General features: G+C 49.1%; 1 protein-coding gene across 11 annotated transcripts in view; it reads right to left on the bottom strand.

Moving 5' to 3' along the window:
• LZTS3 (leucine zipper tumor suppressor family member 3) overlaps positions 1-12,629 on the bottom strand; it is a 119,020-nt gene that overhangs the window by 16,866 nt on the left and 89,525 nt on the right. For 10 of the 11 annotated variants that reach the window (XM_053254629.1, XM_053254626.1, XM_053254634.1 and 7 more), the window contains 2 exons: positions 8,465-8,950; positions 2,098-2,928 (listed from right to left, as the gene is read on the bottom strand). In XM_053254629.1, the coding sequence (XP_053110604.1) occupies positions 2,098-2,928; positions 8,465-8,914 (1,281 nt within the window). In that variant the 5' untranslated portion in view covers positions 8,915-8,950. Of the gene's footprint in view, positions 1-2,097; positions 2,929-8,464; positions 8,951-11,152; positions 11,208-12,629 lie in introns of those variants that run through there. The other variant, XM_053254637.1, reaches the window with a different exon arrangement.

Below are 12,629 nucleotides of genomic sequence, written 5' to 3'. Positions count from 1 at the left end.
GTAGTGATACCATGACATCTGCTGGAACAACAGATCTGAAGTGGCCTGACCCACCATAGCTGAGCCACCAACAGTGCCTCCTTAAGACAAGTCGACACCCCACATTGATCAACCTTGAGCAAGTGAGACAAAACCTTTTACTGGGACCATTAGTCTAGAAGAATATTGGAGAAGGAAGATGCGAGCATAAATTGGGTTAAATGGATTGCAGGTAGATTGCTCTTGCTGACAGAATGTGGATGTATACAGCACACATACATACTGTATGCATGCATGCACGCACATGGGCACAAGCACACACACCAATCACGGCATGTCTCAACACCTGCTTCTGGTCTACTCGGACCTTCTTTTCTCCTTTCTCCTAGGAAGTCCTATCCAGGTTTTGGGAGATTTTCCTCCTGCCTTGGTCAAATGCTGGGTATGAAAGCTGGAAAGGACAAGGCTGTCCTCCCCAGCTCCTGTCCCTCCTCCAACCTAATTGTTTGCTCCCACACAACTGAAAATTGAGCAAGCACACAACTCCTAAACCTGGGTAGGACACTGGTCCTATCCAGTTTCTGGCTGTGTGAACAGCTTTACTACTAGCTTCCTATCAGCCAACCTGGAATACTTTTTAAAAAAAGAAGGAGATCTGAACACTCATGACGGATAAAGAACTCTGACACTTACATACTCATTTCCAGGATTTTATAGACTAGTTCGGATAACATACCAAGTACTATCTGATTTGCTCTGTAGCGGTCTCCAGACAGAGACTCTGCCTCACGTGCCTGCTGTCAGCCTCCACACTTCTTGAGCCCTTCTGCCCGACCATACTGTTATTACAGGAGGCACAGTGTGGCACATGATAAAACTTGCACACTGAACCTACATTAAGGGGTTCTGCCAGTTTTCCGGACCTCTGGGTTGATGCAATAGTACCAGATTGGGAATGTGGAAACCTATATTCTGAACACACCTTGAGACTATTTGGGGACTCTTCCAATTCTAGGATTCCATAGTTTGATGCTACCATGAAAGTAGTAGTGTCCCTTCCAAAACCTCGGTGAGTTCGCACACACAGAAGCACCTCATTATCTGTGGGGGCTCCATTCCTGCAGATTACTGTGAGTAACGAAACCACAGACGAGTCATTGAATCTATGGGATTGCAGGGGTTAGGTTCTCAGACTAAAAAATGGGGGGGGGGGAACCAAATCAACCCCCAATGAGCCATATAAACTGTCCTACCATGCTCTGCGAGCCTTCAGGAGTCCAAGGATGCTCCCTGCAAGTCCCAAACTCCCTGAAATTCAGTGGAAAAATTGAGGTGTTTTTTAAAAGAGCCATAAAATGGCTCCTGGTCAAAATGGCAACTGGAAATGACCTCTGAAGTCATATCTGGCCATCCCCGACCTGCAGATACGCGAAATTAACCCCTTTTTGCCAATTTTTTCCCACATATGCCAAGGTCGGGTGTCCATTATGGTGACCGATATGTGAAACCGCAGATGGTGAGGTAATCCTGTACAGTGGCACCTGATGGCTGCCCGGGAGACTGTGTTCCCCGGGTGAGCCTCTACTTCCTGTCCCGGTCCTGCTAGGCTGAGATTGATGGTTTGGAAGACACTACAAATCTTGGCATATTCTGCCCTAACTTCCATCAGGAAACCCAACATCTGAAATGTAGATCTGAAGTAAGGTGCAGATGTGTGATCTCCTGATGGAAGTGGGGCAGGATATGCCGTGGATTTCAGCATATTGGGACCTGGACAGGAAGCAGAGGCCGTAGACTGGTGGATTTGGGTGACAAGACCAATATTGGCAGCAGGACATGAAGTAGAGGTTCACACGGGGAGCATATGCACCAGGGGAACCAGCTGCTCACACGAACCTCAGGTGCTACTGTACATCTGAATCCACCCACTAGTTATATGGCTTGCATGATATAAACCAGGGGTAAACAACGTGCAGCTCTCCAGCTGTTTTGGGACTACAACTTCCATCATCCCCAGCCACAGTTCATTACAGCAGGGGATGTCAGGAGTCGTAGTCCAACAACAACTGGAGAACCACACATTACCTACCCCTGACACAAACAGTGTTTTGCTCATACCTCCCACTTGGTCTCCTCGATCTTGGGAAGAAATTCGGCCTGCTCTTTTTTGAACGCAACGAACTTCTTCTCCAGCTCCTCCCGCTGCTGAAGCAGTTGTCCGATGTCATCCTGGAGCTTCTTCTTCTCTTGCTGGAGCTTAAAGATTTGGAGCTGCAAAGCTTGCTGGGCCCTCTGGGCCTTCTTGGAGACTTGCTGAAGTTTGTTGGCGTAATTTTGCCGGAGATCTTCCATCTCTCGCTCCCAGATCTTTTGCTTCTCCTCAAAGACCTGGTAAATGGCTGCCTCGCTCTTGTCCAGGTTCCTCCTCATCTGCAGGACCTCCTGCTCTTTCTCCCACAGCCTATCTTCCAGGTCCTGGATGATGTCATCCGTTGAGGGAGAGTGGAAAGGCATCGTTTCGTTGAGATGGTTAAGTCTACTGAACGAAGATGTGCTCTTGCTTGAAGACCGTCCGCTGTCTGAGGTAGATATCCCATTGTATCCCACGATGTTCTTGTCCGCGTAGGCCGTTCCGATGCGGTTTATGTGGCTGGTTGAAGCACTCATGGGGCCCACGTGCTGGCTATAGCCTGTGCCGTAGGTGGGCAAGCTTGTCAAAGAGTTGCGGCCAGAATCGGAGAGGCCCCCTGCTTGGTTGCTAGTCCTGTTAAGACTGGGCTTCTCCAGGCCGCTTTTGACTGTGGAAGGGCTATTGCTGTTGGTGTGGTTCAAGGTCTTTCGGTTCTCTGTTATCCCATTGTTCTGTGGGGGGCACAGATTCTGCATGGAATGGAAGTTTTTAGGGACTACTGGTTTAAAGGCTGAAGGTCTAACTAAGGGCTCGTTGCTCTGCAAGGAGAAAAGAAAGAGGGCACACCAAAGGTCAAGATGCTTCTTGAGGAGGCACAATGGCCCTTCTCCCTGTCTAGGGTTTTGTATAAGCCGGCACTGGATTAACTCCTTGTTAAAAGCTTTTGATGATCATAAGAAGAGCATTGCTGGATCAGTCCAGAAGTCCATCAAGCCAATACAAAACCCAAAGCAGGGAGAGGGCAGCCGCAGGAGGAGAGTGGGGACACAGGAGCCACGAAGGAAGCAGCAGTCACACGTGGACTAGAGGGAGGAGGAGAAAGAGAGGAAATGGACCAAGAAGGCTGCAGTGGCAGTGCATACATGGCTGCATCTTTCAATAGGTAGAATGGCCCAGGCAGCTGCTGAGGGAGTCACGTGCCTGCCCGGCTAAAGTTGCAGACTTACCTAGGGAAACCAGTTCAAAGCAGCAGCAGTGAAGTTAGCTGAACAGGCAGGGCAGGGCTGGGTTCAGACAGCAGCCTTCCCCCAGGCCTTCCCAGAAATGGTGAAAGTTAAACCTGGGGCCTTCTGCATGCAAATCAGATGCTCTGCCACTGAGTTCCAGCCCCTCCCCAACTCCCAGGTTCAGTCGCTGACATCACCAGTCCAAGGAACTCAGGTAAGAAGGCTGGGAAAGACCTCCCTGGAGCGATATCCTGGAAAGGCACTGCGAGTCAGAGCAGGCAGTCCTGAGCAAGACAGACCAACACTCTGACCTGGTACAGTATACGTTAAGAGGAGAGCTGGTCTTGTGGTAGCAAGCATGACTTGTCCTCTTAGCTAAGCAGGGTCCACCCTGGTTGCATATTAATGGGAGACTAGAAGTGTGAGCACTGTAAGATATTCCCCTCATGGGATGGAGCCGCTCTGGGAAGAGCAGGTTCCAAGTTCCCTCCCTGGCAGCATCTCCAAGATAGGGCTGAGAGAGATTCCTGCCTGCAGCCTTGGAGAAGCTTCATGTAAGCTGCAAATGTTCATGTGTAGACAATACTGAGCGAGATGGACCTATGGTCTGACTCAGTAATTGGCTGCTGCCTATGTTCTTAAGTAAGCTGCAAATGTTCATGTGATGAACCTGAAAGTGAAACTGGTACACGGATTTATAAAGGAGACAGACACAAGCAGGCAGTTCAGAAGATGCTAGGGAGGGTAAGACAAGTGTCCTAAAGAAGTGTCCTGCCCTAGTTCAAGAGCTAGGTGCACTCCTGTCTTGTGATCATGTGTGAGGTAAACAGCAAGGTTGGAGGGTGAGGACGTGCTGGTCTGGGAGGGAGGAGCTAGGTCAGATGCCAATTCCTCCTAACTGGGTAAAGTGGAACATAGGAAGCTGCTTTCTACTGAGTCAGACCATTGGTCCATCTAGCTCAGTATTGTCTACAGACTGGCAGCGGCTTCTCCAAGGTTGCAGGCAGGAGTCTCTCTCGGCCTTATCTGGGAGATGCCAGGAGGGAACTTGGAACTTTCTGCATACAAGCCTGCAGGTGCTTTTCCCATAGCGGTCCCATCCTCTGAGGGGAACGTCTTACAGTGCTGCTCACATGTAGTCCCCCATTCCAATGCAAACCAGGGTGGACTCTGCTTAGTAAAGGAGACAATGCATGCTCGGTACCACAAGACTAGCTCTCCTCTAGTGCTGCGTATTAGAGCTGGGGAGGACAATGCCATTCCACTCTGCGTCCTGGAGACCCAGCTCTCTCCCCCAGATGATCACCTCCTCCCCCTCTGCCTTTGCTGTTTCCCCCCCTACTTATCACAAAATGGGGGTACACACAGTTCCCAATTAGTGCAAGAGGCTTGCCCTCTTCTCATTATAATTGTACCAACTGCCTTAATATCTGGCAGGAATGCTAGCAAGGCAGGTGCTGAAACACTTTGGCGAGGAGGCTTGTGGGTGTTAATCACTGCACAAGAACTGCATGTATCTTGCAGCAGCTTCCTTAGTTGCCAGGTGGCTTCCAGGTCAAACTCAAAGCGCTGGTTTTGATCTTCAAAGCGTACGCAGCTTGGGACCAGGGTATCACCTCTGGGACTGCATTCGCCCATATAAATCTGCCAGGGTCTTTCGCTTTTCCTCGCAGGCCCTGCTCTCGACCCACCACGGACACAGGTCTGGTTGGCAGGAACAAGGGCTTCTCCATACTGGCCCTCTGCCTTCAGGACATCCTCCCAGAGGAGCTTTGCCAGTCTCCCTCCCGGCTGAGTTTTAAAAGCAGCTTGAAAACCCAAGAGGCAGTTTAAATCTGGTTTCAACCATTTCCCCAGTTAAACCAATTTTAGCTTCTACGTTATTGCTCTTAATTTTCTGATGCCGCCTGTTTTATCTGTGTTTATTTTGTAATTGCTGTTTTTGCTGTAAGTTGCCTCAAGCAGCACTATGCTGGAGGGGTGGGGTAGGCATGTTTTAAATAAAGCATCTCAATTAAAAAAAACTCCCCTTGGCCCTGCTCTACCCTTCCATCAACAAGCCTGCCAAGAACATAAGAACAGCCCTGCTGGATCAGGCCCAAGGAGGCCCATCTAGTCCAGCATCCTGTTTCACACAATGGCCTACCAGATGCCACTGGAAGCCTACAGGCAGGAGGTGAGGGGATGGCCTCTCTCCTGCTGTGACTCCCCTGCAACTGGTACTCAGAAGCATACTATAGCCTCAGAGGTGGCCTATGGCCCTCCAACTAGTAGCGTTGATAGACCTCTACTCCATGAAGTTAGGAGAAGCAGACAACCATTCCTACTGACATGGTGTGGCATTGGACACATGTGGTCAAGTTCAGCCAGGATTCAAACCAGGAGCCTCCTGGTCTACCATGATGGAACCCTCAAGGTAGTATTCTCCCCCACCCCCCACATCACCATTCCCAGAATGGCTCAACCTTCCAATACAGCCAGCCTCTCTCTTTCTTTCTTTCTTTCTTTCTTTCTTTCTTTCTTTCTTTCTTTCTTTCTTTCTTTCTTCCTTTCTAGATTTATATACCTCCCTTCCTAAAGTGGCTCATCTATCTATCTAGATTTATATACCACCCTTCCTAAAGTGGCTCAGGGCAGTTTACACTAAAATAAAATAAAAATACGTAACAATTAAAATTAAAAACCATGTAAAAGCAGATTAAAATTAAAACTAGACCTAGAGGTCATTAAAAGCCAGGCTAAAAAGATGGGTCTTTAAGGCTCTCCCGAAGGCCTCCAAGGAAGATAATTTCTTGACCTACACATGCTTCCAGGCCTGGGACTCTGGCTGAGCAACAGGCAGGGTGGACCCTTGCCTCACCTCTGAGCAGCTCATCCTCTAGGCTCTGTGCCCTCTTAGTCTGCTAGTCCCTAGTCCCCCTGCCTGTCCACTGCTCTGTGCTTTCTCCACATCCCTGCCTCCCTGACTGGGCAGCCGAACCTGCAACTCCACTCCTGCAGTGTTATCTTGATGCAGTGGTCCTCCAAATAATACCAGTTATTAAATATACACCAACATTTTTAAAAACTGTTTTAATTGTTTTTGTCTTATATAATGTTAACTAAATTGCCATTTTAACTGTTTTATCTTTACTGCTTTTTATGTTGTTGTAAACCACCCAGAGATGCAAGTGTGAGGTAGTGTACAAATATAATAAATAAAATAAAATAAAATAAACAGCTGTATCATGCCTGGAAGTTTTTCACACCTGGCTTTTAGTTCACATGTCCTCTAGAATGGAGGTGTGCATTCTGACATATCGGCCAAATTTACCCCGAAGTCCCTGTGAGCTATTGGGGAGCACTTCACACACAATTCGGGTTTTTCATCACACATTCGAGTGTCGCCCGATTTATATCCGGGGTAAAAAAATCCACTTTTTGCATTGGGTTTTTTTTTTGGCAACTTCAAACTCGCAGTAAAGCCTCACAGAAAACCCATGGTGAAACCTACTGTCTGGGAAATCTCCTGGAGAGTCCTATGTCAGGAGGTTTATAAATATGGTTAAAATATTAATTTAATAGTTAAGAATTAATTGAAGAATATATAAACATATCTTCAGAATATTGTGTATAATACCAAATATTCATTTGGTACTATACACAATATTCTGAAGATATACAGTATTTTTGACATTTTATGTCCTTTGGGGGCATTTTATTAGATTCTGTTTGCATTTCAAAGTTTGAATAAATATTTCTGTGAACTGAATATCATTTTCATATATTTTGGTCCTGGTTTTGAAGATACGCGCATTTTATGTGGCCAAGTGTTTATTGTGTTGTCTTTGTGACAGACATTCTGGAGAAGCCCTCCATCTTGGTCCTGGTCCCAATAGTGACAGGATTTGCACCTCCTTCCTTCCACACGTTCAACATCCTTGCCTCAATACCCACCTCCTCCCTAGCACAACCATGAGCAGCACTGGATCCTGCCTTGTCACTCGAGATATGTGGGGAGGAATCTGCCCCTCATCTGTGGTGGACTTGTGGGAAGGACATAAACTTGGGAACTCCCTTCTCTCGGTTCACTTTCTGCTCTCATTTGTACACATTCTGGCCTCCTGGAAGTTTGATGGCTCTATTAGTTTGCTGCTCTGTATTATTTTTTTGCTATTTGTTGCTGATGTCTTCCTTGTGTTATCATTTTTAAGCACCTTTGTAAGCCACCATGAGCACTGTTTATAGTTAAACAATTTATGATGCTTGTGCATATACAATGCTGTATATGTTATTGAAAGCCCAAAGCAGCCATATCAGGGGCAAATATACTATTAACTAGCAGGGCTGGACAATGAGCTGCCGAGGCCCTAAACTATGTCAAGGTTAGAAGGCCAAACTGCATCACAAAACGGGTCGCAAGTCCTGTGTCAGCGCACCACACACCCTCCCTTGCCGTGCTGCTCATGGTTACAACAGTGTTCGTCTGAAGAGGCGAATGCTGCTTGTAACCAGGATGACGGGTACTGGTCTAAACCAGGGGAATAAAATTTTGATATAACTCAGTTATTTCTGCACAGATTGTTTAACTCAATATGATAAATAACTGTGCAGCCATATAAGTATATTTTTGTCTTATCAGGACAATAATGTCTGTTTTAGAGTCTTTCTCCTTTATTTTGCAACTAATTATGTAATTGAAATCCAGTCATTTCCTGATATCCAGAGGCCTCTCATAATGTGAGGCCCTAAGCTGTAACCTACTTACTCGGGATCTCTGTTTTTTCTTACTTGAAGCAAACTGAAACAATGTCTGATAAAGATTAAGAAACTCTCTTCCAGGAAACCCAGCTGATTCCACTATCTCTAACAGTTAGAACCAGGGCCAAAAATCAGCCTTCTCCTTTCCTCACTATACAACCACTTCCAGACTGGTGATGACTTCCAACCCACGTTCCCTGTGACAGGGATTCCCAGATGTCGTTAACGACAACTCCCACAATCCCTAGCTGCAGTGGTCTTTGGCCACCGCAGCTGGAGATTATGGGAGTTGTAGTCAACAACAGCTGGGAATCCCTGTCACAGGGAACACTGCTTCCAACCCTCAGAGAAAGGTCCCCATCGTTTGAGAAGATAAATGGAATCTCACCTGGTCTAGTTTCCCAGAGATTGGCAATATCTTTGGTGGGTTACTGGGTTCTCTGTACTGGGGAGGAGGTGGCATATTCTTCTCATTGTTGGCTGCAACGTTCCCGCAAAGGTCCGCCTTGACTTTCTCGCTCTTGCGCAGGTCCCCGTTGATGTATATGGAGTTGGAGATCTTTTCTGACTTGTAGGTCTTCTCCTCTCCAGAGTAGCGGTTGGAGATCTCCCGCGTGGAGTAGTTATTCCGGGACCCATCAACCTGCCGGCTACTGTTCTGAGTCCTGGTGCCCACGCTCTTCATGGCAAACTCTTGTTCGTTGGCCACACCGCTGCCAACGCTTCCCATAGTGCCCTGGGGGGCGGGTTCGGAGAGCCTGGGGTCGAAAGAGTGGAATGTTTCCTGGCTGTGGTAGCTGGGGTCACTGAGGAGGGAGAGGGTCTCTAATTTGGCCATGGCGAGTTATAGAAGTCGAGGCACAAGTCAGTGGCACTGAAAAGGAGAAGGAAAAGCAGAGGGAACAAGCATTAGAGAGACCCTGGTCTCCTGACTACAATTAAGCAGCAACGAGCGTAACAGATGCACAGTGCAGGGTGCGAAGGTGGAGAGATGGAGGACAGGAGAACTCCTTGCTAGGCAAGATAAGGGGTGGGACCTGCTCCAGTACAGCCTCTGACCCAGAATTAGTTTTTTGTTTTTTTTTAAGCATCACTTGATTGATCCTGAAACCAAACACAGGTTTCAGGCTCAGCCAATAGTGGTTCATCCTAATGAGCCGGGGTTGCCAAATGAGGCACAGCTGCCTCTAATTCCAGCAGCTCCGCTTGCTTCTCTCTCCCCACCCACCCCCGTCCCATCCCAGTGTTAATGAGAGCTGCACTGCCTGCAGGCTGGCCCGCACAGCTCTACCTGATGAACGGCCAGCCTGCAGGCAGCGTGGCCCTCATTAATGCTGGGGCGAGGCAGGGTGGGAGAGAGAGGAGCAAGTGGAGCTGGCAGGAACCAGAGCCAGCTGCACCTTGGGTGTGTGCCGCCTCCTGCCCCCAGCTCATTAGGATAAGCTGCTACTGGGCATGAACCAGGGACCTCCTGTTCTTAAAAGCAGGGGCAGGGGGAGAGGCAAAGGGTAGGGGACAGTACAGAGGGAAACTGGAAAGAAGGGACCCTCAAAACGGCGCTAAAGAAGTTTTATAAAAGGCTTCAGGTCTTGTTCTTGCACCCAACACATTCTGAGCAAAACAGTTCTGCCCCAGAAGTCATTGTCTCTTCTGGTGCTCTGGTCTCCTTCATGTTCTCCCCGCAAACACGGATTAGGAGTGCTCAGCAGTTTCAGGGTCTGCCTCCTCGACCTGCAGTTTTGTCCTCCCACTCTGCGCCATCATCACTCCTCAGGCAGCCCACTGGGCCCTCCTGACCTCACCTGGCTATCAATGCTTCCAGGTCAGGTGGTCTCCATCTTTGCCAGGCAAAAGGCCGGACTCTGGCTTTGCTTTTGCAAGCCCCCTATCTTGCTCCAAGCTCAATCTGCCTCTCAGGGCCAAACAACATTACCTTAAAACAAAGAGTTCTCAGACGTGGGTCCCCAGATGTGGTTGGACCACGACACCCATCACCCAGTGCCAATGGTAGCAGGGGATGATGAGACTTGTAGTCCAACAACATCTGGGGACCCAAGTTTCTCAAGGAACTCATGCTCAATTCCTCAATAACAGACAGGCTTAAAGTGGAAAGGAAACTGGAAGTGGTTCTTTTAAACCTCAGAATAGCTGCTGAGTGGGGCAGGTTCTGATACAAGTGTGGGAGCACCTTGGGTAGGGGTTTGAACACTCTCACTCTCTGCCCCTGTTGTTCCACAACCGCCATCCTTAAAGTGGCTATTTGCTGCTGAAATGGCATTTTCCAAAAATACAGATGGCTCTCATTACCCCATGGGTAACGTATCCATGGCTGGGTCCTAGGGACCCAGGTTTTTTTAATTCATGGGGCAAAAATAGTTATTTTTGCCTACCTGAGGTTTTGAAGTGGCCAGTAATTACTTCTGACATAATTTCCTGCCGCCATTTTGTAGTGGTGAGCTATTTTGTGGCTCTTTTCTGGGGGTGGAGGGAGATTGATACACCAAAAAGGAACAAAAATTGGAGGATTTGGAAGTTTTGGGAGCACTGCTGGAGAGCAAGATACTGTGCTTATTTTTGCTCCCCCCCCCTTTTTCTAGTCATTTTCAACACACTTCAGTGTGCTTAGGAATCTAACCCACCCACCCCCCAATCCCCATAGGGTTAAGGTTTCTTTATCTGTGGAAACCCGCATGGAGAACGAGGGCCACCTGTAGTCACTTTGCAGGGAGTATGTTGATCATGAGACAAAGGGGAAAACATTATCACTGATGCACCAAACAGAGTCCCTGCAGCTTTTGGGGGGAGGTTGCTTAACACCACCACCAACAAATATTTATATAGTACCACTTTTCCATAGAGAAAAAAATAAAACAAATAGGATGGATCCCTGTCCCCGAAGGGCTCACAATCTAAAAAGAAACATAAGATGGACACCAGCAACAGTCACTGGAGGTACTGTGCTGGGGGTGGTTAGGGCCAGTTGCTCTCCTCCTGCTAAATAAAAAGAATCACCATATTAAAAAGGTGCCTTTTTGCCCAGTTATCAGGGGTTAGGCTTAAAAAGTCCACTTCCTACCTGTTAATGAAGGGTTTTACTTGAACATTGGCTTTTTTCAGCCTGCCTCTTCTTCTTCCTCCCTCCCTCCCTCCGCTCTTTTTCAGTCTGCCACCTTCCCTACCCACTTGCCTGCAAGGGTGGGGCTGTTTGGTTCCAGCCCCACCCTCTGGAGAGACTTGTGGGTGTAGAAGCCAAATGTTAGTCCACCTAGGGAAGGAGCCAGCCATGCCAGAAACGGTATTTGAACAACCGTTTATCCCAGGCTATTCAAATTCCACACACTGCTCTTGGAATGTGGAGGCTGATTCTCAAAAGTCCCCGTAGGCAGAATATTTTCGGCTAATCATTCGTCATGCCTAAAATTCACCGCTTGGCTCTTTAAAAAAAAAAAATCAATAGGCAATAAAAAAACTCAGGTTCAGGGGCATAGGAGCTTGGCCGTGGCTGGAGAATAAAGTCCTGTGCTGACCCCGACCCCATAGGCCTGACCAGTGAGAGTGCAAAGTGCCCGCATGCCCCAAGCCACGCCCCCAGGATCTGACATCAGGTGCAAGAGGCGGGGCCAATGCCAAGACCGGGGCCCGGCAAAACTTCCCTTCCCCAGTGAGCGGTTCGTGGAATCGCTGACGGGGAGCTCCTTTCTCTGTCTTCTCGAGGAGGCAGGGGAAGGAGCGCCCAGTCAGCAATTCCACGAACTGCTCACTGGGGAAGGGGAGCTTTGCCGGGGCTGACAGGCCCCGTCCTCGGCATAGGCCCCACCCCTTGCATCTGACATCAGATGTGGGGCGGGGCCAATACCCGGGAGAGGGTTCATTTGGACCCTCCCCCATCCCTCCCCAGTCAGCGTTTTAGTGAGACGCTGGCAGGCCGGGCTCCAGCCTGGCGCAGCGAGTGTTTCAGTGAAATGCTGGTTGGGGAGGAGAGGGGTGTGTCTTGTGCACCCAGTCGGCAAGTGCTTCGTTGGCCGGCTGGGTGCAGGAGGGGACAAGGGGGCACCCCGGCTGAGGGGGTGCCTTGGTGGCTCCCCCAGACCCTGGCGGCCAGGGATGACCGGTACGTACCCCCTTGCTCCCCGGTCCGTATGCCCCTGAGAAGGCTGTTCTCACGACAGCCTAACCCAGACTAGAGCAGCCATCCTGGGTTAGGCTGTTCGTGTACAGCGCCAGGATCCACGCTGATCCTGGCACCGCACGCCCATCGAACCCCACTTTGAAGCCCGGCTTTTAGCTGAGGTTGAGTGAACCCTTAACCCCAGCAACGGGACCGTGTGTGTGCTCAGGTTGCTCGCAGCCTGAGGACATGCAGAGCCAGGAGCCTCGAGCACCCATCTCACTGGGCTTTTCCCCCAATGCACCTTGCCCGTTGCACGCTGCATTGTGGGATACATGGAGGCCAGGACGCGTTGTCCTGGCCTCCAGAGATCCACATGGCACACAGCAGTGCAGAACATGTGGGAGCGCAGTCCATGCTCCCACCAATGTTGCAGGATCACGCA

This window comes from Hemicordylus capensis, chromosome 5 (assembly GCF_027244095.1).
Source record: "Hemicordylus capensis ecotype Gifberg chromosome 5, rHemCap1.1.pri, whole genome shotgun sequence".
Taxonomy (NCBI): Eukaryota; Metazoa; Chordata; class Lepidosauria; order Squamata; family Cordylidae; genus Hemicordylus; species Hemicordylus capensis.
This window is presented reverse-complemented; position numbering and strand designations above follow the sequence as displayed.